Below are 25,540 nucleotides of genomic sequence, written 5' to 3'. Positions count from 1 at the left end.
CCCTTTGCCCCTCCGATTCCCTCCCCATTCCCAAGTGGGGGGAGGGTGGGTGAGCGGCTATGTGGCATTTAGTTGCTGAGTAGGCTCAAACCACAACACTGGATGACAGCAGAGACCCCAGGACTATGAACAACTCAGCAGTGGCTAGTTACTCACCATCAAAGGATAGAAATCTTTGGAGCGTGGCAAAACCAGTTGTAAGGATAACAAAGATGTCACGTGAACTTGAAACCAATGATGAAGAACAAAGTGTACAACATGTTAACAAACATATCAGTGAGATCCCAACTGGCTTCCAGAATGAGGAGAAAGAAATCATCAATGTTAACATCAGCCTCTTGCCAAGGATGTGTGATACCAGATTTACTGCAGTACTACTACTCCCTCAACTGACTTGAACTGACCTTCACAAGAGAGGCTGCGCAAGAGTAGCAATACATCAAAGAAAGGAGTAGGTACTAGGAACTGTATGTACATTTAATTTTTGTCTGAACTAGATGTGCTAGTATCACTGTAACTGGGATGATAATAATAACAAAAATAATCTTTGATCAGATTGTTAGGACTTTAGACTAACACTAAGTTCTTGTCTGTGCATATAAAGTGTGGGTTTTGCCCACACTGATCGTGTCTCCATGAAGCCTGAACTCTAATTCTCAATCATTACTTTTTTCCAGACCATTTGAATGCTGTGTGAGCAAAAAACCTAACCTGGGTACCTTCTTATTGTTTTGTAAAGTTATAGAAAAATTAAAGTAAACCAAAGAAATTGCAAAAAAAAAAAAAAAAAGGTATTGGAAATAATGGGTAATTTCCTGGGAAAGTTAACGCTCTTTACTCTGAAAGTCAAAGGGCCATATTCAGTTTTGCACTGAAATGAGAGCTGCTAGCAACACCTCTATCAGGCGACAGGTTTAGAAATACACCAGCTGATAGACTTAGGAGGAACAGGCAATGTTCCTCACAGATCATGTGATGCTTTGTTTAAGGAAATACAATGTAAAATGTTTTCTCTACTCTCTTCCAGATAACAGTATCCTACGTGGACTGAAAATACTACCATAATAAATATGGTGATGAAAAAAAAAAAAAAGAAGCATGACAGCAAGAAGTAGATATTTCTATGCAGAAATAATTTTCTAGTATCAAGAAAGAGAAGGAAAAATAGCAACAGATGAAGTTCAACAAGGAAGGTGATGTTCAAAAGGATAATATGCACAAGCCCATTTCTGTTGCATCTTTAGATTATGTATTTGCTACTTAATTGTTTTTTCAAGATACTTCCAATAAATACAACAAGAACTATATGCAATTATACACACAAAGAAGTTTCAGAAAGCCTAACAGAAAGGGTGAGAAAGGATGATGAAGGTGGCTGTTATGAACAAAAGAAAAGATCATATAGGACTGATAAACAATAACACCATGTGAAGTGATATGGAATCAGCCAACATACTGCAACATCACTTGTGAGGAAAGTTCATTATATTTAAAGACTTGCGTGAATATTTAGTTGACTGCTTTTATTTTCAGTTCAGATCCATTTAAGAATAACTCATGAAATGTTATTTTTAAATGGGAGTGGTAAGTCCTCTGTTTGAAATAAAAGCTACAGGTGCTCCAGTTGAATAACTGTTAAGATACACTGTGAGGCCTGATCAAAATGGCATAGTAATAAGATTCAGGGATTGACTCCTGTTAGTAAGAAAAGGTATTTGCAGGAAAGCTTAAAGAATACTGCTGGCACAAGTACCTTATCTTACCTGGTAAGGTGGGGTGTAGAGTACATCCTCAGGTGAATGAAGTCAATCCTGGGTAAGACAACACTGAAGCAACTAACAGTGGTGACAAGTTTTGTGGTGAACTCTCCACTTTGCTTCTGATTTCTTGATTAATAAAGCCATAAACCAGGAATAACCAGTCCCCCACCACAACCTCCTTTGCACAACAACAGCTCTCCACTCAAGCAGCACAGTCATGTCCAGCAAACACAATATTAACTCCACCCACATGTATCAGTGCTGTCTTAGCAGTCTCTTAGAAGCTGGAGTACTCAGAAAATAAGAAGTAGAATAAAGCTGTGATTGTAATAAATTCAAAAATCAGAGTGTATGCTTTTAGGATCAGCTCTCCTATTTCCTGGGATAAAGCTGGGTAAATACTGACCTTGTGAAAGCTTACCAACCCCCCTCAAAACATCTCTTGATGAATATGTAATTTTCAAGTGTGATTCAAATAGAGCATTCATCAAATATTCATCAAACATTCATCAAACAGAGCACATATTGAAAGATACTGACCTGTATTCACAACTGGTACAAAAGTATTAATATTGGAAGACAAAAAAAAAAAAAAAAAACCGGCAGATTTTTAAAAACTAATAGTTTCTGTAAGTTTCCAGACCTTGAAGATGTATTTTTTCAAACTCAGAGAAAAGCATCACTGAAGCTTTTTCTTACTTGTAGTGAATCACCAATAGATGATTAATTGCACAAAATGGTAAGAATAATTAAGTTTTATTTCAGATAATAACTTTGTGATAGCTTACTAATAATTTATTCATATATATATTTAATAATGAAGATATTACTGCCCAAAAAAGCCATGTTTGAGTGTTGATAATACAAATATTATATTAAGTAGTAGCATTTTGCCAGTAAGGGTAACGCGCAGCTCATTTCATATACAGCAGTATTTAATTAAATCCGTAAGTGGAGAGTGTCCAGATGTTGTTTTTTAATTTAATAATGATGGAACCAATGAGATGCTGATAGGTTTGTAAATTAAGCCTTCAGAACATGGAGAATTCCACAGGGCCTTTGAAAAAAAAAAAAAAAAAAAAAAAAAAAAGAAAAGAAAAAGAAATGAAATGAAATCTTAAAGATGCATGGTTTAATGGCAACACAAAGTTAAATGAAAAATGATCATTTTGCTGTAATGCAGTCATGCAGGCAGCATGTATCAATAAAGCTTCTTTCACATCAATGATCAATGTAACAAGGAATTAAGTGACAATGCAACCAAAACCAGAAATCTGACTCGTCAGCTTGTGCATGACAGTTCTAGTTAGAAAACAGTTATGTACAACAGATGCCATGTTTGTACAGGAAAAAGGTCACCAGAATGAGCTAGTTTATGCTAATAGAGGGAATCTACATGCAGCATGCACACAACACGAAAACATTTCCACGTTATGATAAAACCGTGTAAGTAGATCATTCTGCATTAAAAAGCACTCATTCTAAATGTACTAATATGACACAAATGGTACACTTTGCTTTATAATACAGTGGTTATCCATGCCTCATTTCTGAATTTCGCTTGTTGATCTTTTCTTAAAGGTGAATCTATGTTTTTACCATTTTTAAGAAAATATACTCAAAGCCTATTGCAAAACAAATCTATGTTTCAGAATTGCTGATTGTTATCGAATGCACTTTACTAAATTCTTGGTTCACTCTTTTGAACAAAATTCAAAAGATTCCAGTGCTACTATGATATTCCCAAACCATTCTCTGGCACTACAAACAGGTCACTGATAGCATTCAGCATAATGTATGAACAGAGTCAGTAAGGTATAATCTAGTGGGACAAGGTAGGCTTTTTAATTTCAATCAAATAAAAACTATTGAAAGGACTTCTTTGTCAGTGTCCTACTCCTTTCTATCCTTAGTGTAATAGGTCAGAGTGTATGTAGTAAAAACATATTATTAATTCTAGGGATAACTTCTCAGTTAATTAATACTTTGAGATGTCGTGAACTGCCTGGTAGCATCTCTATGACAGGAACAATGCAACTATAACATGCTGAAAATATACTACTGCAATAACACAAATACTACGCAGAAATTAAAGTAAAAATAAGACATGAGACAAAAGTCTAGATGGATATGCTTAAGTGAAAAAGTAAACTTCTGAAGATCTCTAAGGAAAAGACAGTAACGGAGCTAAAGCCAGGAAAGTGGGAAAACCATTACCTTAACAAACCAAAACTTCTAGGATGAATAAGTAGTAATAACTAAACACCCTCCTTTCCCCCATTCCAAGACAGCTAAGCAAAAGTTAGTGACAGTAAGTGTGGTCAATATTTCTAAGTACCTCATATTTTGTTGCACTTTGAAAGCAAGATAGAAACAGCATAACTGCATATACAGAAACAGAAGAAGTTTATGACAGAGAAATATAGAATAAGTAGAAAGAAGGAAAACTTAACAGGCAAGAAAAACATAGCACTGTTATTGCAGAGTATATTACAGGAAAACAATATTTTTAAGGATACAAAGACTAAGTTCTGGTCTGCAATACAACTCATCTATTATATCTTCAAGCCACATATTACTACAAATATTTAAACAGCATGCAGTTTATTTATACAAGCAGCAAGAAGACAACTTGCATTCAACAAATCAAAACTGAAGATCATTCATCCTAATTGAGCACCACTACAGAATGTAAATTTTACTGTTCTTTATTCCTAGAGATGGCAAATTTAAATGCATAATACCTGTTGATAATCAGCTGCAGAATTAAAGTGATTAGTGGAAAACTGTCTTTCCCATACAGCAAGTCTCAGTTTCTGTCCCAGAACCCAGTTACTTTTCAAAGTTTATATGAAAACCTGTATCTCTTTTTCTATAGCACCACAGACACCAAACCCTGAGCACAAGCAAGCATCCTCTGGCAAGGTCAGCACTGGTAACTTGAATCGTTTACCCCTGTAGTGAGCAGTACTAGGTGTAACAATTCATTCATGTTCATGACTTTGTGGCCAAACGAAATTCAAACAGCAAGGACAGAGGGGTTTGATGGTGAGGCAATATGATTGGTAAGGGTTGGTGGGAGGCCATCATTAAAACCAAAATAGTTTCAGCATATTTCACTGATATGGATGAAAAGTTTGACAGCATTTGCACAACTAGGTCATCCTAAAACACACATGGATTTTGAAATGGTATTTTGAAACTGTCTACTAAAAAAAAAGGCAATCAAACATGAGAAGAAGAGAAAATTACTAGAGGAAGTTGTGGGAAAGGAATTAACACAACAAGAAGAAATTCAATATCCAGATATGAATAGTTACACAGAAGTACAAGCAAAACAAAGACTGAAATGGCTAATGGTTTATTTGATTTCTAAAGGTAGTTACTTTGTTTTAAATAATTGTGCATTAGAGAAAGACGTATTATGCACAAGTTTGCATTACTTCACTGTATGTGTTAGAAAACAAACTCAGATAGAAAATTAGAAATAACTGGAGAAAAATAATCTAGTAGTAACATACAATCACAGGTGAACATCAGCCTCCATGGTGGGGTGGGGGGGGAGGCAGAAGCAAGGTGTATTTCCTTGTTTAGGTGGCAAAATGCAACTCATTTCACATTATAGCAAACTATGCAATACTGTGAGGAGGAATATATATAGATTTAAGTAGAAAGTTCACAAAGTTCAAGCACTTTAGTATTCCATTCCTTTGCCTTTCTAAAGTAGAGGGCACAATGCAACATGGTCCCTCACAGCATCCATGAACCATGAGAGCTGGCTGCCGGGGAGGATGAGCACAGAAGGGAGGTGGAGGGCAACAGTCAGAGCATCCACCTCCACATCTTCCACTCCCTCCTAGTGAAACACAGGGACTCTGCAGAAAGAGGTGCCCCAGCTTTGAGAAGGAAATGGAGGCATACTTTCCAAGGTAATGTACAGCAAGCTACAAAACAAATACCCTGAAAAATGTATTAGTAAACCTATTAATCTTAATACTGCATGGTAGTACAGGTGTTTAGACTCAGTGCCTGCTTATGTATCGCCCAGCACTGTTGCAAACACAATGCTGGTGATCACCAAGGAAAGGTGAATTTTGTTTGTAACTATGCCAATCAAACAGTAAGCAGATTGGGAGTAATACCACACAAGTTTGTTGTCTGAGACTCTAGAAGCATAACACAAAACGTAAGGACCACTAACTGGAAAGGATTCTCATTAAATGGGGAATGAATTAAGGACCAGTTCAAAACCTGTTTACATCAGCTTTGCTCTCTGTATGAAAGAGAAAGATCAAACAGAATAGCAGTTCTGAGATGTGAAACCTGTAGTATCAGCACAAGGCAAACACCGAAAGGACACTGTAGAAATCGCGTCAGCTCTTAGGAATTTCCAGTCTGTGTAGAATAAAATTAAGTACAAATTCTTTTCATCTTATAAAGATTGACAAAATGGTGCTGTGTCGGACTTCTTTTGGTGACAGAAATAGACAACTGTACTATATTTAATTCTGCTTTTGAGACATTTTAATGAAAACTCATTGCCAATGGCACATGTCGTACAGTGTTCGAGTGATGCTTGCATGATACTTAGGACTACCTATTTAGCTAGCAGCCATTAGTGGAGGCATATTGCTCAACATGATTCTGTAATCAATTCGCAAGGCTACCTGACTGTTATCTATTCATCTTCTGGTCCGTTTTAGTAACCTGATCGGTATGGAAGAAATTATTCCTTGGCCTCTCAATAAAATAAAGCTTTGCAAACAAAGGAAGGTGAAGGAGCTTAAATTGGCACTGATTATTTAAAACACATTAATCATTTATTATTTAGCAGTCTCCCACATCAATCTGTTGTGCACATGGCTCTTCCTGTAAGACTCCCAAAATGTTTTAAATGATTCTCAGTACACATATTGGAAAATGGAATAAATTTAGGACCATCATAAGGTGGGGATCCCTTGACATTCTGCGGTAGAAAGCAATTAGCTCTCTCAGAAACCTGGATTACTATCTAATGCCTTCCCCTGAATACACGACAGCTGACTTGATATTTTACTTTCTATTTAGTTAAGTAGCAAAGTGGTCATGTTAATCACTTAAGGAAACTAAGATTTCTCATCATGGAAGACCTTTTTCATCCTTATCAAAACTTATGTTAAACTTTATATTTCAATTCCATAATTAAGTTTCTTATTAGATTGTTTTAATACAAAAAAGAGATTCAGCAGTGTGCTTCCAGTTCAAACAGTTCTTTATGAGAAACATTATCTTTACTGCTACAGACTAACTTTCACTTGCTTGCTAACACAGTACTCTAAAACAATTTCAGTTGAAAAATCTCAGTGTGCAGCATGGGAGAAAACACAGAAATCTATCAGAATATTATCCAACAATTTACAGGTGTTGCAGGAGATTGCATGATCCAAACTTTGCTGATAATTTTGATAGCCTGAATCTGACTGTAATTATGTTGTATCTGCTAGCATAAAATACATTATATTAAATTCCATTCTGGTAACTTCTCAAATACTTACCCAAAACACTCAGTCAACACTATTTAAATATTTTCAGAGCAGCTCCACAGAGAGAAGAACATTTCTTCCGTTTGATTCTTCACCCATTCTTTCCTGGACATAGACTAACCTCTAGCCTTTTTTCACTACTGTACACCCTATGGATGAAAGGATTCATTCCTCATCCAAGTCAAAGTCAGAACTTCCATTTACTTTTAACGACATATCTAAATTAATTCCATTGCTAAAGAATAGTCTCTCAACTACCGGTGACACTGTCCAGCAGTCAAACAAATCAGATAGGCAACTATTAAGTTTATACAGTGAAACAAAAGAATATGAAAGAATATAAAACAAAATATTCACAAAAGCACTAACTTAAAGATTTCTGAAATTCTACATTCTGAAATATGTATCAATGTTTGTACAACATTGATGAAATAATGCTACACAAATCCCTGATAACACTTTTATCCACTTTATAACACTTTATTATTATATTCTGAGGTTGCATTAAGAAGAAATAGAACAGATTACTTTTTTTTTAAATTACACCAGAAAATCTGTAGTGATGATGGAATTAACTTATATTTTCTGCTTACCTGTTAAACTAGATATCTCAGGTATTTAATGCATGCTATTCTCAGAATTTGTGACTAATGGCATAAAAATAATAACCTGCATTTCATCACCTGTTCTGTGCTTTTCTATTTAATTTCACATTAGCACAATATTATTGTAGTTATACACACTTATGCACATCCTGAATAAAATGATGTACAGATACTACTTGCCAAGGTTACAACTTGCTCTTTAAATTGTCATATACAAACAAGGAATACAAATGTAATTGCCACTTGGTTTCAACAGAAACACAGCTGAATCTATCATTACCTGTAATAGCTATCCTTTGAAGAAAAGCTGCACAATCTAATAAAGAAGTGATCAAAAGTTTTTATCAATATTACGAAAAGTATTAACACTATTTGCACATTCTTCTTCACTGAATTCCCTTCTGGATGATCATAGTAAGCATGTCTTATTCCTGTAAATTAGTTCAACTTCCTCTGTAATCAATTCACTGCAATGCAATTTTCAGAAATACTCTGTACAAGATAAATACAGGTGGATGTGTTGTTCCATACAAAAACATTCTACATTTCCTTTTGTTCTTGCATTGCATCTCCCTATATAAGAAAAGATACGATTGCAACCATGACATGGTCAAGTCATTTTACCAGGAAAAGTTGAAAAATGTATTCCACTAATGTTGAAGAGAATGCTGCTAAAGAAAAGGATTGTTAGAAATTATTACTATCTCTAATACTCAGTCCTCAGCAGAAATCTCTATCTGTTTGGGGGAGAGGGTTCTAATCTTATTGCAGACTCAGTAATCATCTACTTTATTGACAGAAGACTTCCACACACACACATACCCTTCCCACAAACTGTAAGGGAACACAGACTGGTAAAAGGAAAAAAAAAAAATCCATTAACAGCATGGATCTCTGCAGCATGAGATACCACATATTTGATTTGGGAGGGAACAACCAAATGCATAAATCATATCCGTTTAAAAAAAAAAAAAAAAAGAAAAACCAAACCCAAATCAACCCTACAAATTGCTTGTTCTCATTTTTAGTGGAAGCCTTTTATTTAACATCTAAGATGTAATAAAGTAGCTGTTAAGGATAATTAGTCCCAGAAGAAAGGGATATAGCATTGCAATATACAAAAATGTTTTAAATTATTTTTGAATATGATGGGATTTTCACCATTAATATATACACTTCACATTTTCAGTAAATTCCAACTGACATTATTTCACAGATAAAGTAGCACATAAGGGTCCATGAACAAGGAATTAGTGCAGATAGGTACACTAAGTAAAGTAATGGCTTATTTGCCCTAAATAAAAGAACACTCAAAAAAACCCAAAACCCAACCCACATGTGTTGGGTAATCTAAAAATAGTAAGTACATTTTTGTCCAAAGTATTTTACTTTTTAAAAAAAAAAAAAAAGTTAGTACTCCTGACTTGAATCAGCTTTCAAAGTCTGAAAAAACACCAAAGTGGTTTGCTTCAAGAACTTTTCAGAATTAAATATGAAATTTCTATATTTTTATCTTCAGCAGACTATCCAAAGACTCAGAAGAAAAACTTTAATGCTTCACTGATACAAAACATACTGAAAGGAAGGTTTCAAAATATGCTTTAATTCCAGTGTTCTTTTTATAAATTTGAAGCAGCATGTTGGTATACACCAATGCAGAACCACAGCCTTATTTTGCAGAACAGTCTTTGGTAAGAAGACTTGTTAGACTTTGCTCAAATCACAGAAGAGAACCGTGCTAAATATTCCACATTGTGGCATTCTTAATCGAAGATTATTCAAGAAGGATCATATAAACAAGTGAATCTTTTACACTTATTCAGCCAATGTCCCACAGATAGAATACTTTTTTAAAAAAACTGGGAAAAATTATTTCTACAGTTAAGGAAACTTCCATGACTATGTTCTTGCATGAGGATACATACTATCAATTAACTTTCCAGTAGAAATTCTGACAGATGCTCTTCAGGAAACAGAATCTTATTGTCACTTTTCAAGACTATATTTATTCCATTATCTTCTGAAATTCAAATATTATTTGGACAGCACAAGGTGATTATAAACATAACTACCTCATTAAATTGTCAGTAAGTCTGTAAATGAATACTGAAAAAAAATTACAATCCACTAATACATATCCTCTACGTTCACTTATGCTAATTCTCAGCTGTTGCTGTTTTTTAAACATAAAATTAATAGGTCATTGGTATGCTGGCAGGTAGTTGTAATTCTCATGTTTCAAAAGGTATTTTAGAATCATTTAAGAGCAAAGGATGAATGGTGTTCTGGTAATTCCCCCTAAATCAATGCACGGACACAACAGCAGTAGAGGCAAACAGGCTGAGAGAAGTCTGAACACCCACAAAGATGATAAAAAATACTGTTTGATACAGCTACTTACATCATGGCCTACGAGGTCTGTCTGCGTGGATTTATCTGCTTGGGAGGCAAGAGCCTTCTGAAAGCACTGGGCCTTTTCCTGTAAAACAAAATAACATATCATAGCTGAGCCATGTCTTTCCTCACCGGGCTTTACAGCTACAATTATCCAGATAAGTTCAAAACTCATGTATGGGCAGCTGTTTGGAAATAGATTTATTATGGTATTATTCTCACTGAGGGGTTGATTTCCTTACTGTTATTTCCTTTATCAATTTTTCTTTCTCTTAAACAGACAGTAGGCTTGGGAAGTCCAACTATGCGGTAGAGCTGGGCCCACAAGAAGGATGACCCTGGAGTGTAACGCAAAGCTATTTTCTTCCAAAGCAGATACAAATACAAAGCACTGAGGAGCAGCAGTGACTCTTGCTAACACCAGCACCATTCCAACAGTAAAGAAACTTTTTTTTTTTGTAAGAAACATTAAGCAACATGCAAACTCCACTGAAGATCACAACACTGAGATGACTTTCCCCTTGGCTGATGCAAACACATTAGCAAAGCCTAAAGATTTCTTGGTTATTGTACTGATTTCTGCTTTTCCTGTCCTTGTCCCTCTGTACCTCAATCATTTTTGAAGTGTGGCATGGAACAGCTGGGACAGGCTTGAGCAAAGAAATCTGGCCACTTTGACACAATTATGCTTCACCAAAAAAAAGCATTTTGATATTTCATTTGAAACTCATCACTAAGTAGAAATGTTGATCCTCATCAAGCCCTTACATATACTATACTATTTTCCAGAAGAAAGTATACAGTGAAACAACTGTTAATACATGGGATAAGGCAGGAAAAGGCACACAGGAGGGGAAGGTTCCATGAATATAGAACACAAAGCCCTTTACTGCACTGATTTATGTTTTCCTATCTACTGCTTCAGTTTTATTTTTCAGCTATATTCATACTTATCCAATAGTTATCTTTGACTCAAATTCCTCAAGACCTACGAAAGTATGTTTTAATGTTACTAACAGGTATGTATTACAGTAAAATAGAATTTGTGTAAATTTAATTTCAAGTTAATTGAATCTCAAGTTGAATGAATCTCAGTTTTTACTGAAATAAAGACATAAATAAAGAAATGTTATTATTTTCAGCTATTGTCTGATTTGTGTTTTCCTTTTGTGGTGGGTTGACCCTGACTGGATGCCAGGTGCCCATCAAAGCCACTCTATCATTCCCACTCCTCAACTGGATGAGGAGAGAGTAAAATATAACAAAAAGCTCATGGGTCAAGATAAGGACTTGAGGAGATCACTCACCAATTACCGCCATGGACAAACTCGATTTGGGGAAAAACCTAATTTAATTTAATACCAATCAAATCAGAGTAGAATAATGAGAAATAAAGCCAAATCTTAAAACACATTCCCTGCACCCCTAACTTTACTCCTGATTTTCTCTACCTCCTCCCCCTGAGTGGCACAGGAGGGATGGGGAATGGGGGTTGTGGTCAGTTCCTCACACAATGTCTCTGCTGCTCCTTCCTCCTCAAAGGTAGGACTTGTCACACTTCCCCTGCTCAAAGCGTGGGGTCCCTCCCATGGGAGACAGTCCTCCATTAACTTCTCCAGCATGAATCCTTCCCACAGGCTCCAGTTCTTCATGAAGTGCTCCAGCGTGGGTCCCTTCCATGGGCTGCAGTCCTTCAGAAACAGCCTGATCCAGCGTGGGCCCCCCATGAGGTCACAGGTCCTGCCAGCAAACCTGCTCCATGCTCCAACGTGGGCTCCTCTCTCCATGGGGACACAGGTCCTGCCAGGAGCCTGCTCCAGCACTGGCTTCCCACATGGTCACAGCCTCCTTCAGGCACATCCACCTGCTCCAGCATGGCATCCTCCATGGGCTAGAGGTGGAGATCTGCTCCACCATTAACCCCCATGGGTTGCAGGGGGACAACCTGACTCACCATGGTCTTCATCGCGGGCTGCAGGGGAATCTCTGCTCCAGCACCTGGACCACCTCCTCCCTCTCCTTCTTCACTGACCCTGGTGTTTGAAGAGTTGTTTCTCTCACACATTCTCACTCCTCTCTCCAGCTGCAATTTCTGTTGGGCAGCCTGAGGGTTTTTTTCCCCTTCTTAAATATGTTACCACAGAGGTGCTACCACTGTCACTAATGGCCCCGGCCTTGGCCAGTGACGGGTCCGTCTTGGACCCGGCTGCGTTGGCTCTGTCGGACATGGGGGAAGCCTCTGTCAGCTTCTCATAGAAGCCACCCCTGTAGCCCCACCCCTCTCAAAACCCTGCCACGCAAACCCAATACACCTTTGTAAGTATCTCTTCTACATATTTTAAAAATCTAATGTTATTCAAGACAAGATGCACATCACTTTGTTAAGTGAATTTTGACCAAAAGCAGATAAGCAGCAAGAAGAAGACACCACCTAAATGACTCTATCTCCAGTACTTCAACTCTTTAAATAAGGCGGGGTGGGGAGGAAGGAGCAGAATTCAGACAGATCACTTCACTGGTATGAGACAACTTGTGAGCAAACTTGCTGATGTAACTACTGAGTTAAAACTGAATTCATAGCAAAGGTTATCTCATTTCCAACAGAAAAGCTTAACCTTCTTGAGATCTGAATTTACTAGTCCACTGCCCGCAGCATCCTCACGTGTTTAGAAAACAGACATTGTTATACATCTACTGTCTTATTTAGACAACAGTATTTTACTACTCGGAAGCTCCATGAATTTTCTAGTTATAAACCCAGACATGCACAAAGACTGAATGTTCAAGTGACATTATGATTAGACCAAAACCAATATTAAACTTCCTCTGTGGATACACAAATACATGTTTTGAAGTAACAGGAAAAAAACACAGAAATCAAAACCTTCATTAAGGCAACCAATTAAACTGGGAAAGCTAGGAATGTTGGAAAAATCAAATCCATTTCTTTCTGTGAGCTGCTCATTTAACTGTGTATATGCAGTGAGATCCATTTTTAATGTACACAATTTTTGACTCGCTATTATCATCTTTACCAGAAGCAGAAGTTAAAGATGTCCATGTTGACAAGCAGTATCTTCTCTTTACTCTACAAAAAGAGTACTTTCAACTGTGTTTATGCAAAACCCTCATAATATGAATTCTTTTCAAAATTATTAAATATAATAATAGTGTATCTTATTTCAAGTGATGCAATAAAAGTCCATGACAAGTTTAAAATCACAGACATAAATATTTTCTATGCAATAATGTAGAAAACTTACAGTTTGTCACAAAACAGCATACGACTGGAAGAGGTTACTTACACTTAAATCATTCAACTTAATCTCAGTTATGTTTTCCTAACTTGTACTACTTTATTTCTAGAATTGTTGTTGCCAGAGTAATGTAGCTGTTCTAAAAGACATACTTCTGTGTATGAAATAATTTTACTAATTTTAAACATCAAAAACCACTAGAAAACGTTCTAATAAAAAACCACTTCCTAAAATTATAAGATGATACTTTAAATAAAATTGCATGCTGTATTAACTATATCAATAGACAGACTTTATAATGAACTAATGTGGCAAAATCCTGGGAAAAAAATTTTTACACTGTAATGTGAATTTTATATCTATAAAGTATAGCATACTACAGAATGCAAGATAAATGCAAAACTTCAGTGTAACTGTTTCTGTAAAAGCATAGCAGGTCTTCACACAACAATAGATATTAATCCTACTCTACACCAAAAAAAAAGTATAAACTGACACTTTATTTTACTACATAATAAACTACTGTAAATATTTGGCAACATTTACTAGATATTTATGTAAGAGAAGGAAAGAGTGTTGTTTTCGCAGAACAAGTCTGATAAAGGAGGAGCGATTCACACCTAGCCTGTGGCCAGAAGATAATCGGTCCTTTTGTTAACTGTGATGACACAGTACTTGGAACTAGTTTTAGGTGGATGGAGATACCAAAAGGCTTGGGGAACCTGAACTTTTGAACTTTTCATCTTAGTAGGCTTGCGTCATGAGCTCATGCATATTACCTTCTCCACCCTGGAGAGAGCCAAGGTTCATTTCCATGAACATGAGACGTATGAACACATACATGAAGAGGCGTGTTGGTCGGCAGTTCGGGAAGCCTGTACACCCTGTAGTACTCAACCAGTGAGGAATCAGGGGAGGGAATTTGTGGTCCGGAGACAGGGATATAAACCATCGCACGGTGGCTGCTGGGCGCGTCCACCTGGTGGGGCGCCCGGTCTTGCAAGAACATAATAAAAAGTGCTTCACAACGCATTCTGTCTGAGCTGTTACTAATTGGCAATTGAGCATTTTCTCACATTTACAACACTGTCTGCTTTTGGCCATAGATTTACTGTTCCTACCCACGTACATCACAACATGCCAGACGCAGATCCCAGATACAGCCAAAAACCCTCTGCAGGGAGGTCAAGTTCTCCAACGAACAAAGATTGATCGAAGGAGATCTGCACCTTTGCCTTTTTCACAAATCTTACTAAGAATAGTAATTTTAAAAGAATTGATGTCCAGGTATCAATTAATTTTGCTTTTGCAAATGTGTTACCCTAGCATGCTGTTTGATATGTCTGAGTCTGCATGGTTACTTTGGTCTTTAGCATTGGAATAGACAACAAGCGCTGCCACAAATGCAAAAGTCTAAGGCACTAAGTGAGAGGCAGTCTGAAAAGGAAAGCAATCTCTTATTTGCTTTTTATTAAGCTAATACAAATGGGAAAGACTGGCAAACTTCCAGGTGTCCAGGTAATGGAGAGGACCTTTGCAACTAAAGACCTGTCCCTTTTTCTCAATTGTATCAAATCAGCCAAATAAAAGATCTTTACAAGCATGCTTTAACATTAATTCATAACAAAGGAATAAGTTACCTAGACATATATTCCCATCGCAGCCTTCAATTGCCATCACATCATTACTCCTGGAGACAGTTACTATTATACAGTAATATTTTAAAGCAATTTTTCAAGTACTGATACTTCTTTGAGACCTTCCTGCTATTTTAAAGCACCAAAGTTATCTTCTTTCAGAGGCTTCCTAGTGAAATGGAGTAATTAGTGACTTTTTCCATAGGTGACCCATCTTCATACCACTAGCTCCATAGCCTGCACCCTATGGCCTTCCAGAAGCTTTTTCATAAGCCTATGTTGAAACTTAAGGATTTTGAGAAAGTCAAACCACAGGATAAGGTGCTTCCTTAATGCTCTCATTTTTCTTTTGAGATATTTCATAGAATCACAGAAGATTAAATAGTCCCATCCACCTGCTTTCTGCCCTTTCACTACATGTATCTGAGAGGAGTTGGCTCTGCCTTCTCTGTAAGATATTAGTTAGTTAAATAACTGTAAATAGATCCTTCCTTAACCGTCGTCTTCTTTTCAGGGTGAACAAAACAGGTGCCTTTGCCTCTCCATGGAATATCATATGCTCAGGCCCCCTAAGCATCTAAGAGGTCCCGTGAAAGGAACATCTCTGAAGATCAAGAAGGGACCAAATTATTTATTTTTGAGATACTTTTAGATTTTTAAGATCAGACAAACAAAGTACTTCTAGGTGACTTTTTAAAATAGAGCATAAATTAACATATTTTCTTACACTTCTGTGTGTTGTTATTCCCTTATTCCCTCTTAGTAAAATAAATAGGATTGAGTTCACCTGCAAGTTGACAGGGATAAGAGTATGAAAAATTCCCATTCCCTGGGTTCATCCTAATTAGTGAAAAAGCAAGAAGAGTTGTTGGCAATTTTCAAGTCAGATAACCCGTAGCAACATTGCCAGCAACATTCATCACAAATCTTCTCTCTCATGTACACATGTGTGTTGGAGGAAAAGACAGATAAAAACTATGTGGAAGGACATTTTCTCCGTCATTCGCTATTGCTTACATTACTGAGATTACCAACTGAAGTATCTAATGAAAAGCATTAGTCTATGCTAAATAAAGCCATTCATTCACATGGGAATAAGTTCACATGTAGTTTATATCTCAAACTGCCTCTAGTACAAGAGTGTCATTATTTATATACTTATTATTTTATTACTATATTTGTAATAAGTCACTGAGATGTACTGAAATAGGAATATAACAGGCATCAGCTGATCACATGCATGTGAAAACATTACAGATAAAATAGGTAAGTGAAATATAAGATAAAACAGTAAGTGAAAAATGCACTTAATCTTCACTCTAAGACAGCTGCTAGATAAAAAAATGGAGTCAGTTACTACCAGTCTACTTATATTTAGAGAGTCAGTGTAGGTTAGTACATCTTGAAACATACAACTGGCTTTTTACAATGTTCCTTCTCTGAACAAAAGAGAGCTAAAACCATTTTCATATCTTTGACTGTGAAAAGGTCAAAGCTATTTTTTGTGACCATTCTCTTACCCACATCTCTATCAGTGACAGCACGGTGACCACTTGTGGTGCTTCATTTAATTGCAAATTCCAGAAAGAAAATGCTTGAAATTTACCTTGAACAGTTATACTAAATCAAACAGCGAAACTTACCATTCCAGCTGTATTGGAGAAATCAGAAGTCTGTTAGCCAGTACAGCTGTGGCTTTCATCAATAAGGAATCTATTTTGTCTAGCTGATAACATACAAAAGATTTTTTTTTTCCCTAACAGCTGTTCCACCTTTATTCTTACTTACATTAAAAAAAAATCTCATAACTTTTTGCATTGAAATCTCTTCATACTCAAATGATTAAAACTCAGTCTCCTATAGTCTGTACAGATTATTGTAGGACTTCATGGATATAAATCAGTTTTGTTTGGGTTTTCTCTCAGCATTCAGCCAAAACAGCCTACACTTGTCAGCATCAGTACTACAGTCAAATTTACAACCTACATTAAATTGTTTACCATGCTTCAGGCATTTACCCCACTGCAAATCACAACTTATATTTGCTCCAGAACTTGGAAAGAAAAGCTTGTCTTCAGCAGACTTATAAAAATGCTAAACCTCTTAATTTTGATGTGTTTTGGGATTAAACTTAGTCAACAGCAGCAGTTAGGCAGTGAGAGCAAAGGGATAACAAGTAGCACCAAAACCTGCTCTCCAGCATCTATTCTATCTAATTTTCAGGTTATAGTAAGCTACAGAACTGCCTATATGACAGCAATTTCCATAGAAATTGAGTCCCTTCTGGTTTGAGTCTCAGTTTGGGAAGAAAATGTAACATATAAAGCATAGCTCTAGTGATAAACTCTGTTACAGATGAATCACATCACACTTGAAAGCACTTTGTGAAGCCCAGTAAAAAGCCCAGCTGACTCTTGAGCACAGACTAAGAACACAGCTGTAGCTTGGTCCAACACTCAGCAGATAAAGTACTAAGAACTAAGGTGCTAAAAAGCCACAAAACATTTACAGGCATCAGTCTGGAGTCACAGTGGTGAATGGGTGTGATCATCCCCAAGGGGATTAGCCCATCGTTCAGGAGAAAAACAAGGGAGAACTTGGTGGGAATGCACCCAAGTATGCATAAATAGAGGTTTCACTGAGGGTTATATTTCTGTCAAATCACGGTAAACAGTGAAAACCAAAACAACATGGAATTTCAATGAATGTTTCATAGCTTTCACATAGGACTCTCATACACACCAAAATAGCTTTTCGGTTACTACGTTATATTTTTTTTGTAAAACACAAAGGCAAAGTCCTACGCATATACTAAGTATGGTATCTGGAATGAAAGACGTTCCTTCTGCTCTGATTTCAATTAAAACACAGTATTCAGGTGTGAGTCAAGAAAGGCTAAGTACAAGCCTGTCTCCAAGCAGTTTGCAATACTCTAATAATTAGTTACTGCCAAGTCTGAATACATTTAAAGAAAAAAAAAACCAATTTCAAATAACTATTATGAAATGATTACACTTTCGGATGAACCATATTTAGGAAGATTTCAAATCTTTATAAAATTACAAGCCCCACCATAGTCATGCCAGCTAGCCTTACTCACAGTAATGCAAAGGTTTACTAGATCCTAGCCAGAGAGGGTTATTACTATAATTTTAAAAAAAGTTTTGAAATCCTTATAATATCATGTTTCTTCAACTTTCCATACCCAAGCTCTAGAAGAGAAAAATTCTTCTGTTTTGTTGAGTGCTGTATGACCTTACCAATAAAAAGGTAACTCCAAGCTTTGAGAGCACAGGTTATCTAATCAGAAACAGAAAACACAAAAAAGTGAATCTCCTAGTCCACTGAGCTGATGTATGCCAGAGACAGGAAAAGAGACTTAAAAATTATATCTTCTGATTCTTATTTACTTGACCGGACCATTATTCCAAACATTACCACTACCACTTGTGTACGTATTGCAAAATTAAAACTAAATGTTTACAGGGACATGAGACCACCACAGAATTTCAGGATAAGGATTTTTCAAGCATACCTGAGCTTTTAGCTTTATTTTTTAAAAGCATCTTTGGAATGTGCTTTAAAACATAGCATTAAAAAGTGGCAGATATCTGTTTAAGCTGTATTAAAAAAATAACATTGCATTTCTTGCAGGGATTTATATTCGAAAAACAAATGTATCGTGATTATTTCCTGTTTTATCTGTTGCATCAACAGAAAGTAAAGGATTAAATTTCCAGGTGGTATTAGAATTTATCATTAAAATTTTAAAGCAATACCTGGTTATCATTTATTACTATCATTCACTCATTCAGTAAAGCTGTATAGCAAGTAGTCACTTCCTTACTGATTATGTTTCCCATAATAAATCAATACTACTCTAAGACATAAGTTTCTCTACACACATCACTGGAAGTATAGAGGAACTTTTTCCAGTCATTACACCTCTAAAATAAAAAAAAATCACGTCACACATTTGTATATGACCCAGATGTGGCCATGAATGCTTTGAATACTACAATACAATAGGAAATTTATATTGTCACACTCTATGTCACACACATGGCCATAACAAGTGATGCCAACCCTAACAACCCCCTCCCCCCAGCAACAACAAAAATTAAAAAAAAATGAGAAATTAACTGAAAGGGAAGGAAAAAACAATCAGTAGTGCAGTCATAAAAACCTTCAAAAGGCTGACACATTGTCCTGGGTTTGAGTGAGTGGTGGGGTTTTTTTGGTAGCAGGGGAGGGGGCTACAGCAGTGGCCCCTGTGAGAAGCTTCTTGAAGCTCCCCTGGCTCCAAGTTGGACCCGCCTCTGCACCAAAGACGAGCCAATCAGCTGCACCTCTGCGATAACGTATTTAAGAAGGGACGTGGTGACGGGCAGTGGGACTTGTGAGGAGGAGTTGCTGCAGCTGCGTGAACACCAAGGTCAGTGGAGGAACGGAGGAAGAAAGGAGGGGGGAGGTGTGCCGGAGCAGAGACCCCCCTGTATCCTGTGGTGAGACGGCAGGGCGGCCCCCCCTGCCACCCATGAAGATCTACAGTGGAGCAGACACTGATTTATGGCCTGTGAGGGGCCTCATACAGCCACTTAAGGTGGCTATCCTCAAAGTCAGATGAGATGCTGGGGGAAGAAGCAGCCCCAACCGTTTTAGTTTGGTGCTGGGAGGATTGCAGCGTGTGGAGGTGTCCCATATTGAAGCACCCCGGGAAGGGCTGCAGCCTGTGGGAGGAACTCCAGTTAGAGAAAGTTGGTGTCACGCCAGAGCAGCTAGGGAAACGCTGTGGCCTGTGGGAGGGACTCATGTCAGAGAAAGTTTGTGGAAGACTGTCTCCTATGAGAGGGGGACCACAATGGAGCAGGGGGAGGTTCCAGAAGTTCCCTCTCCCCCACCGCTCTCCCTCCAAAGATGGAAGAAGCAGCAGCACTGATTGCATCCCCCATTCCCTTCTCCCTGCACTGCTGAGGGAGGAGGTAGAGATATCGGGAGCAGAGCTGAGCCTGGGAAGAAGGGAGGGGTGGGGGGAAGGTGTTCTCAACGTGTGGCAATGCTTCTCACTGTCCTACTCTGTTAAGTGTTGTTAGTGTCTGTAATAAATGTATGTTCTTTTTTTCTTCTCATAACGAGTCTGCCTTTTGCCTATGACCATAATGGGTGATTTGCCCCTCCCTGTCCTATCTTGAATCCCAAGCCTGGCTTATTTTCTCCTTTTCAGTGCTGGGGGGAAGGTGGAGTGAGTGGCTGTGTGGTGCTCAGTTGCCCTCTGAATTCAAACCACAACACACATAAAGCAGAGTCGTTCATGCAGAAATTACCTCTACAAGTAGTTTTGAACTGCTAATAAAGTACTGTCTTTTAATCTTAATTTGTGTTATGGCTGCATCCTAATGTCCAGAAAGATAGCCTAATTTTTATAGTAGCTTGTCTAATAAAGAATTAGTGCTCTCTCAACCTGTATGTCCTAAGATTAGGACTGCTACACCACCACTAGGACCACATAGACAAATACAATACTGTCCCAAAATATAAGACGCCCAACAGACAAGCCTAGGAGACAATATTATCCCAATTTGATAAATCAGAAATTGTGATGCAGGGACACCAAGACTTACAGCAGCAAAACACACAAAAATATTAATGCTATTGACTCAATCTTCCCACAAATATTTGAAGAAATATAATCAATAGGGGATTTATTTTTCAAGGTCATGCATGAAGTCACCTTCAGAGTTATAGAGCACTGCATAGATCCAAATCTTATGTGCTATTCACAAAAGCAGTCTTCTTCACACTGTTAAACTTCAACATATTCACATATTTAGATATGAATTTCCGGGCTCAGTTATCTACTCAGGTCCCACAACAGTGAACAGTATTCGGTACAATTACACGCAAGATTACTTCAAAGCAGGACTACACATTCAAGTTCAAAGATCCAACTTGCAGATCTTCGATTCACAATATTTCAGCTTTTTCTTCTCTGTGGACATCACAGATATGGCAGTGTTAGTTACAGTTACAGCTCTTCAGTTACAGCTTTCATTTACTTAACTGTACAGTATTAAATAGTCCCACTGAAGATGTGAAACTGGTTACTGTTCTTTTACACAGCAATTGTTAACTCGTCAGCTGTAAAATACTTGATCATCAAGAATAATGAGGTCTTACTGCATTTAAGTTGTGCTTTTCCTCAGTTTACTAGCTGAAAATGGAGACAAGACATGTAAAGTCTCTAATTAAATTGCTTATAAGCCAAGCAAACCAGTGTTTGGTTTTTTAGAAAGAACTGCATGTTAGAAAATTACTATCCTAAACCTTAAACAAGGATATAAACATACTTATTTCAAGTATTTGCCTTGTGGGAGTTACACACTACCTTTTTCATAGCGTAGCAAGAATTAGTTCTTCCAAGAGCCTAGATTAGGACAAAGTGGATTAGATAAATTATTCCTGCACTTCTACTTTCATTAAAATATATTGCCACAACATTGCCTCTAGTTGGTATGCTCATGATTCAGCTGGCAGAGTTCTGCTGACACACAAACGCAAAACTAACATGAAAAGGAACACAAACCTATCAACTTTGGCAAACAAAGAAAGCACATAGTTTATAACCTTGGGATTTTTCCTTCCTTTATCCCTTTTTTATAGCAACCACATTTATCACTTTCACGGCATACATGATTTTAAATGCTGCCAGGTTCTGGATGGGTACATGAAGAGAATTTCACAGTCTGTTCCAAACAGCTGTTTTGAAAGGTTTTTTTTCTTTCCATAACATCTTCCATGTTTTTTTGGTGACTATCAGTAATCACTGAAGGAAAAAACTCTCTGGTTAAACAAATACATACTACAAGATAACAGCCATATGAAAATCCTGTAGCAATAACTAGCAGATGATTCTGCAACACATTTAATATAAAGTTTTACTTAGGGAAGTTTATTAATTTTTGAAAGTATCAAAGGTGCCCCTTCACTTTTCATTGTTTTTCTTCTCTATCATGTGAAATGCTAACGTTACGCACTTTGTCCTTTAGGCCTCTAACTGGAGTTGCTTAAATGGATTGCCTCTAAAATGTTTCTGTTGATTTGTGGTTTCCTTATCCTCTGTGCATGCAGGGACATTCGTGGGATGTGATTAATGTCAGCACCAGCTACTTTGCACGTAGATTTAACAGCACGTGCATTAAGCCAGAGTGCAGGAATCATTAACTCAGCATATTCCAAATTGCAACTGATGTTTATTGAAGGCTTCTGGCATTAATTAAACCTCACACAGCTAAGCATTTACAATAATTTTACAGCTTGCTGTCCTGAGGAATGAGATTCACGACTTTGGGATTAGAAGCATACACTACAAACACAACCAAATGGTCATTTTAAAGTCATCCCAGCAACAACTGCATGGGGCAGATTTTGATAACTTGTTGTTCAAACGAATAGAAAAAAAAAAAAATCATATAAATCAAATAATTACTGACACTATGGTAATCAACAAAAGCATGTACCAATCTTTGTGATAAATAAGGCTGCAGTTTTATTCATTGATATCAACAATGTATGAATCCTGCATCACTGTAAATATATCTAGCAGTACCGAAAATAACCCACAGCTGCCATTTTTTGAGTTGCCCCTGTGTGACATTACGCCAATTACTCAATAAATTAATTGTACATTTTGGCAAGTATTTTTGCTAGAAGCATCAGCTTGGGTTTAGCACTGCCAGAATAGGACAACGATGTGACTTGCTTTTGTCCTGCGCTCATATGCAGTGCATTGTGTGCATACTGACATGTACACACGGGAAGTGATCACGCTGCCTGCCCATCTACTCATCAGTGATGATTTTTTATTACAATGGTCAACACTAACTAGTCCAACCAACAGAGTTAGAAAATTAAAGCTTCTGTAAGCTTCGTGAAAGTCACTGTGTGGACAGATGCGAAGGGCCTAAGCTGGCAAGTGGCTTCAGCATGAGCGTCGAGCTCCAAGTCAGCCAGCCAGGCAGCCGGCAGAGAGCTGGGAGCCAGTCACCCTGTGCAGCGCCTTCGGCCCAGGTCACAGGAGCCCAGGAGGCTGCTTAGGGACTCTATAGGGAAAGCAGGGCATGAAGAATTACAGGGAAACAGAGGAGACATACACAGAATAGGATTCAGTGGTTCTGCTTGTGAAAAAGCTTCAGTCACTACACTAGGTTCTCAGATGTACTGTAAAGACTTTTTCCTAGGAAATTAATTGCTTAAGCAAGGACCAAAAGGCATTTTACCCTTTGTGAACCTGCTCTCAGGAGAAGCCACAGCATGGGTTTTGCCAGTAATTGACACTGAAAAGTTATTAAAGTAGATACCTTTTTACAGTGAATTTAGGTTCATCACTCATGCCCTCCACTCTAGCCACTCACCTCGAGACACTGAAAATTAAATGCAAAGTGCATCATATTTTATTCCTTAAAACAAAACCAACATGCTTTAATATACATTATCATGGTATTACAAATACTTTTGCACATCTAACCAATGCTCACTAGTAATGTTCAGCAGCTTTGTACTGCTTTGCCAAAGCAGAACAGCTTTGATGGGACAACAAAATTTGCTTTCACTTTTACAATACCAAAGCAATCCAGATGTGCCTTTGTATATTTTGTAATACTGGACAGACTATGACACAGTAACATTCCAACACAAGATGGGAGAGAAGAATATCAATCTCCTATTCTTTCAAACATTTCTTTAATTAATTCAGAAATTTTCCCAATGATGGGAGCTTGACTTCATGAAAGCTGTGTGACTGTTAGGAATTCTACAGCAAATCAGTGGGATGCTGGAACTCAGACAAGCATGTATAGCGCTGACATTCTGATTTCAATTAATGAAAGTACTGAAATACGTAGAAAAATACTTTCATCACCATATAAATGTTGTACTTTTCTAAGCATCTGCAGAAGAAACTAAAAATTCTTATACTGTATAAGGAAAGAAACTGTTGCTTTATAGTTTTTGGTATGATGCATATGCACAAGAAGCTATAGCACAAAGAATATGAAATAAGCTTTTTCTTACTATTTCTAGAAGCATTACAGGACCTTGAGGAAAGAGTATTGAAGAAAGATCTCTGCTTTTTTTACCCTTTTAAAAATACAATTCCTCACTTTAAGGAAATGGTGACTAGACCTCTATTTTCCAGTGACATATATCATAAGCAAAACATATTGCTATGGTCCCCATAATACTGCTATAATGGAACCAAAAAGACGACTTATAATCATGACCGTAAGCAGCTGTCACATAAAATTGTTCAAAGAGGGGAAATAACAACCTGAACTAAATATTCATAAAAGCAAAAGAATTACATTATACAAGTCTAAAGCGACACACTGATACTATCTTATAGAGTTTTTCAGACAAAAGAGGAATAAATTCTAATTTTGCCTCAGAAAACAAGAAGTGAAAAGAGATGAAGGTGAACCTATGGCACTTAAGAAACATTAATAGTCAGATCATACTATAACATAAATTCAGTGTACCAAATAAACCCTCTTTATTGGCTCATAATCAGCCTGTTGGTACACTATTGTTGATAAAATTGTTTTGCTAAAATTTTTACAAGTGTTCTTTAATGCTCCCCAGCACTGTCTCAGCTCATAATGTGTGCCTACTAACAAAAAAGGATTTGTTTGTAAACGCTGCTTCCAGATAAGCCAGCGCTGCCTAGGAAGATGCCTTGTTTCTCAACACACACTACATGCTATAGTATCTTATAAAGATGCAGAAGAGAGCTGAATCCTGCCTGTTGGTTGAAGACCAGGGACTCCCTGTGATCTGTAAATGTAAACCAATAAAGACAGCTTTGAAACAAAAGCACTTTCAAACTAGGCACATGAAAAGAGGCAATGAATCACCGAAGTAGAAGATGGAGGTATAAAACTACAAACACTGTAAAATTGTATTGAACAAGTAAGCAACAGAGATCCTTTGGGGGGTTAACAAATAAACAGGTAACAAGCGGTTCAGGAGCTCCCTTGAGCTGCAAAGTGACGGATTGGGAGAGCATTGATGAAAACATCCCATGCTTTCACATACCAGCTTTTCTGTAAGCACCTGCTTGTGGCCACCACTGGAGACAGATGGCCGAAGGAAGGGCTGGATAAACCCTTGCACTGTCCCAGGACAGTTTTTCTTATTTCGTATTCTAAAGCCTAAACCAAATCCACTCTTGGAGATATCAGCCTCCCAAACACCCAGCTCATACTGTTTCAGTGGACAAGAAAACTGGTTACTTCTACTTTTCATCCAGTTATTTCTTGTTTCTTAATAATGGAATGATAGTTTGTGTAGATTTTTCCTACTTTTTCAGTT

At 37.3% G+C, this 25,540-nt stretch overlaps 1 protein-coding gene across 3 annotated transcripts in view; it reads right to left on the bottom strand.

Annotated features, from left to right (window-relative positions):
- Positions 1–2,526: 2,526 nt before the first annotated feature.
- Positions 2,527–25,540, bottom strand: part of CCSER1 (coiled-coil serine rich protein 1) — a 452,482-nt gene continuing 429,468 nt past the window's right edge. For all 3 annotated transcript variants that reach the window (XM_042808390.1, XM_042808391.1, XM_042808392.1), the window contains 2 exons: positions 10,289–10,366; positions 2,527–2,817 (listed from right to left, as the gene is read on the bottom strand). In XM_042808390.1, coding sequence (XP_042664324.1) covers positions 2,737–2,817; positions 10,289–10,366 — 159 coding nt within the window. In that variant the 3' untranslated portion in view covers positions 2,527–2,736. The remainder of the gene's footprint in view (positions 2,818–10,288; positions 10,367–25,540) is intronic.

Source organism: Tyto alba, unplaced genomic scaffold (genome assembly GCF_018691265.1).
Source record: "Tyto alba isolate M040663 unplaced genomic scaffold, T.alba_DEE_v4.0 Super-Scaffold_6, whole genome shotgun sequence".
Classification (NCBI taxonomy): Eukaryota; Metazoa; Chordata; class Aves; order Strigiformes; family Tytonidae; genus Tyto; species Tyto alba.
This window is presented reverse-complemented; position numbering and strand designations above follow the sequence as displayed.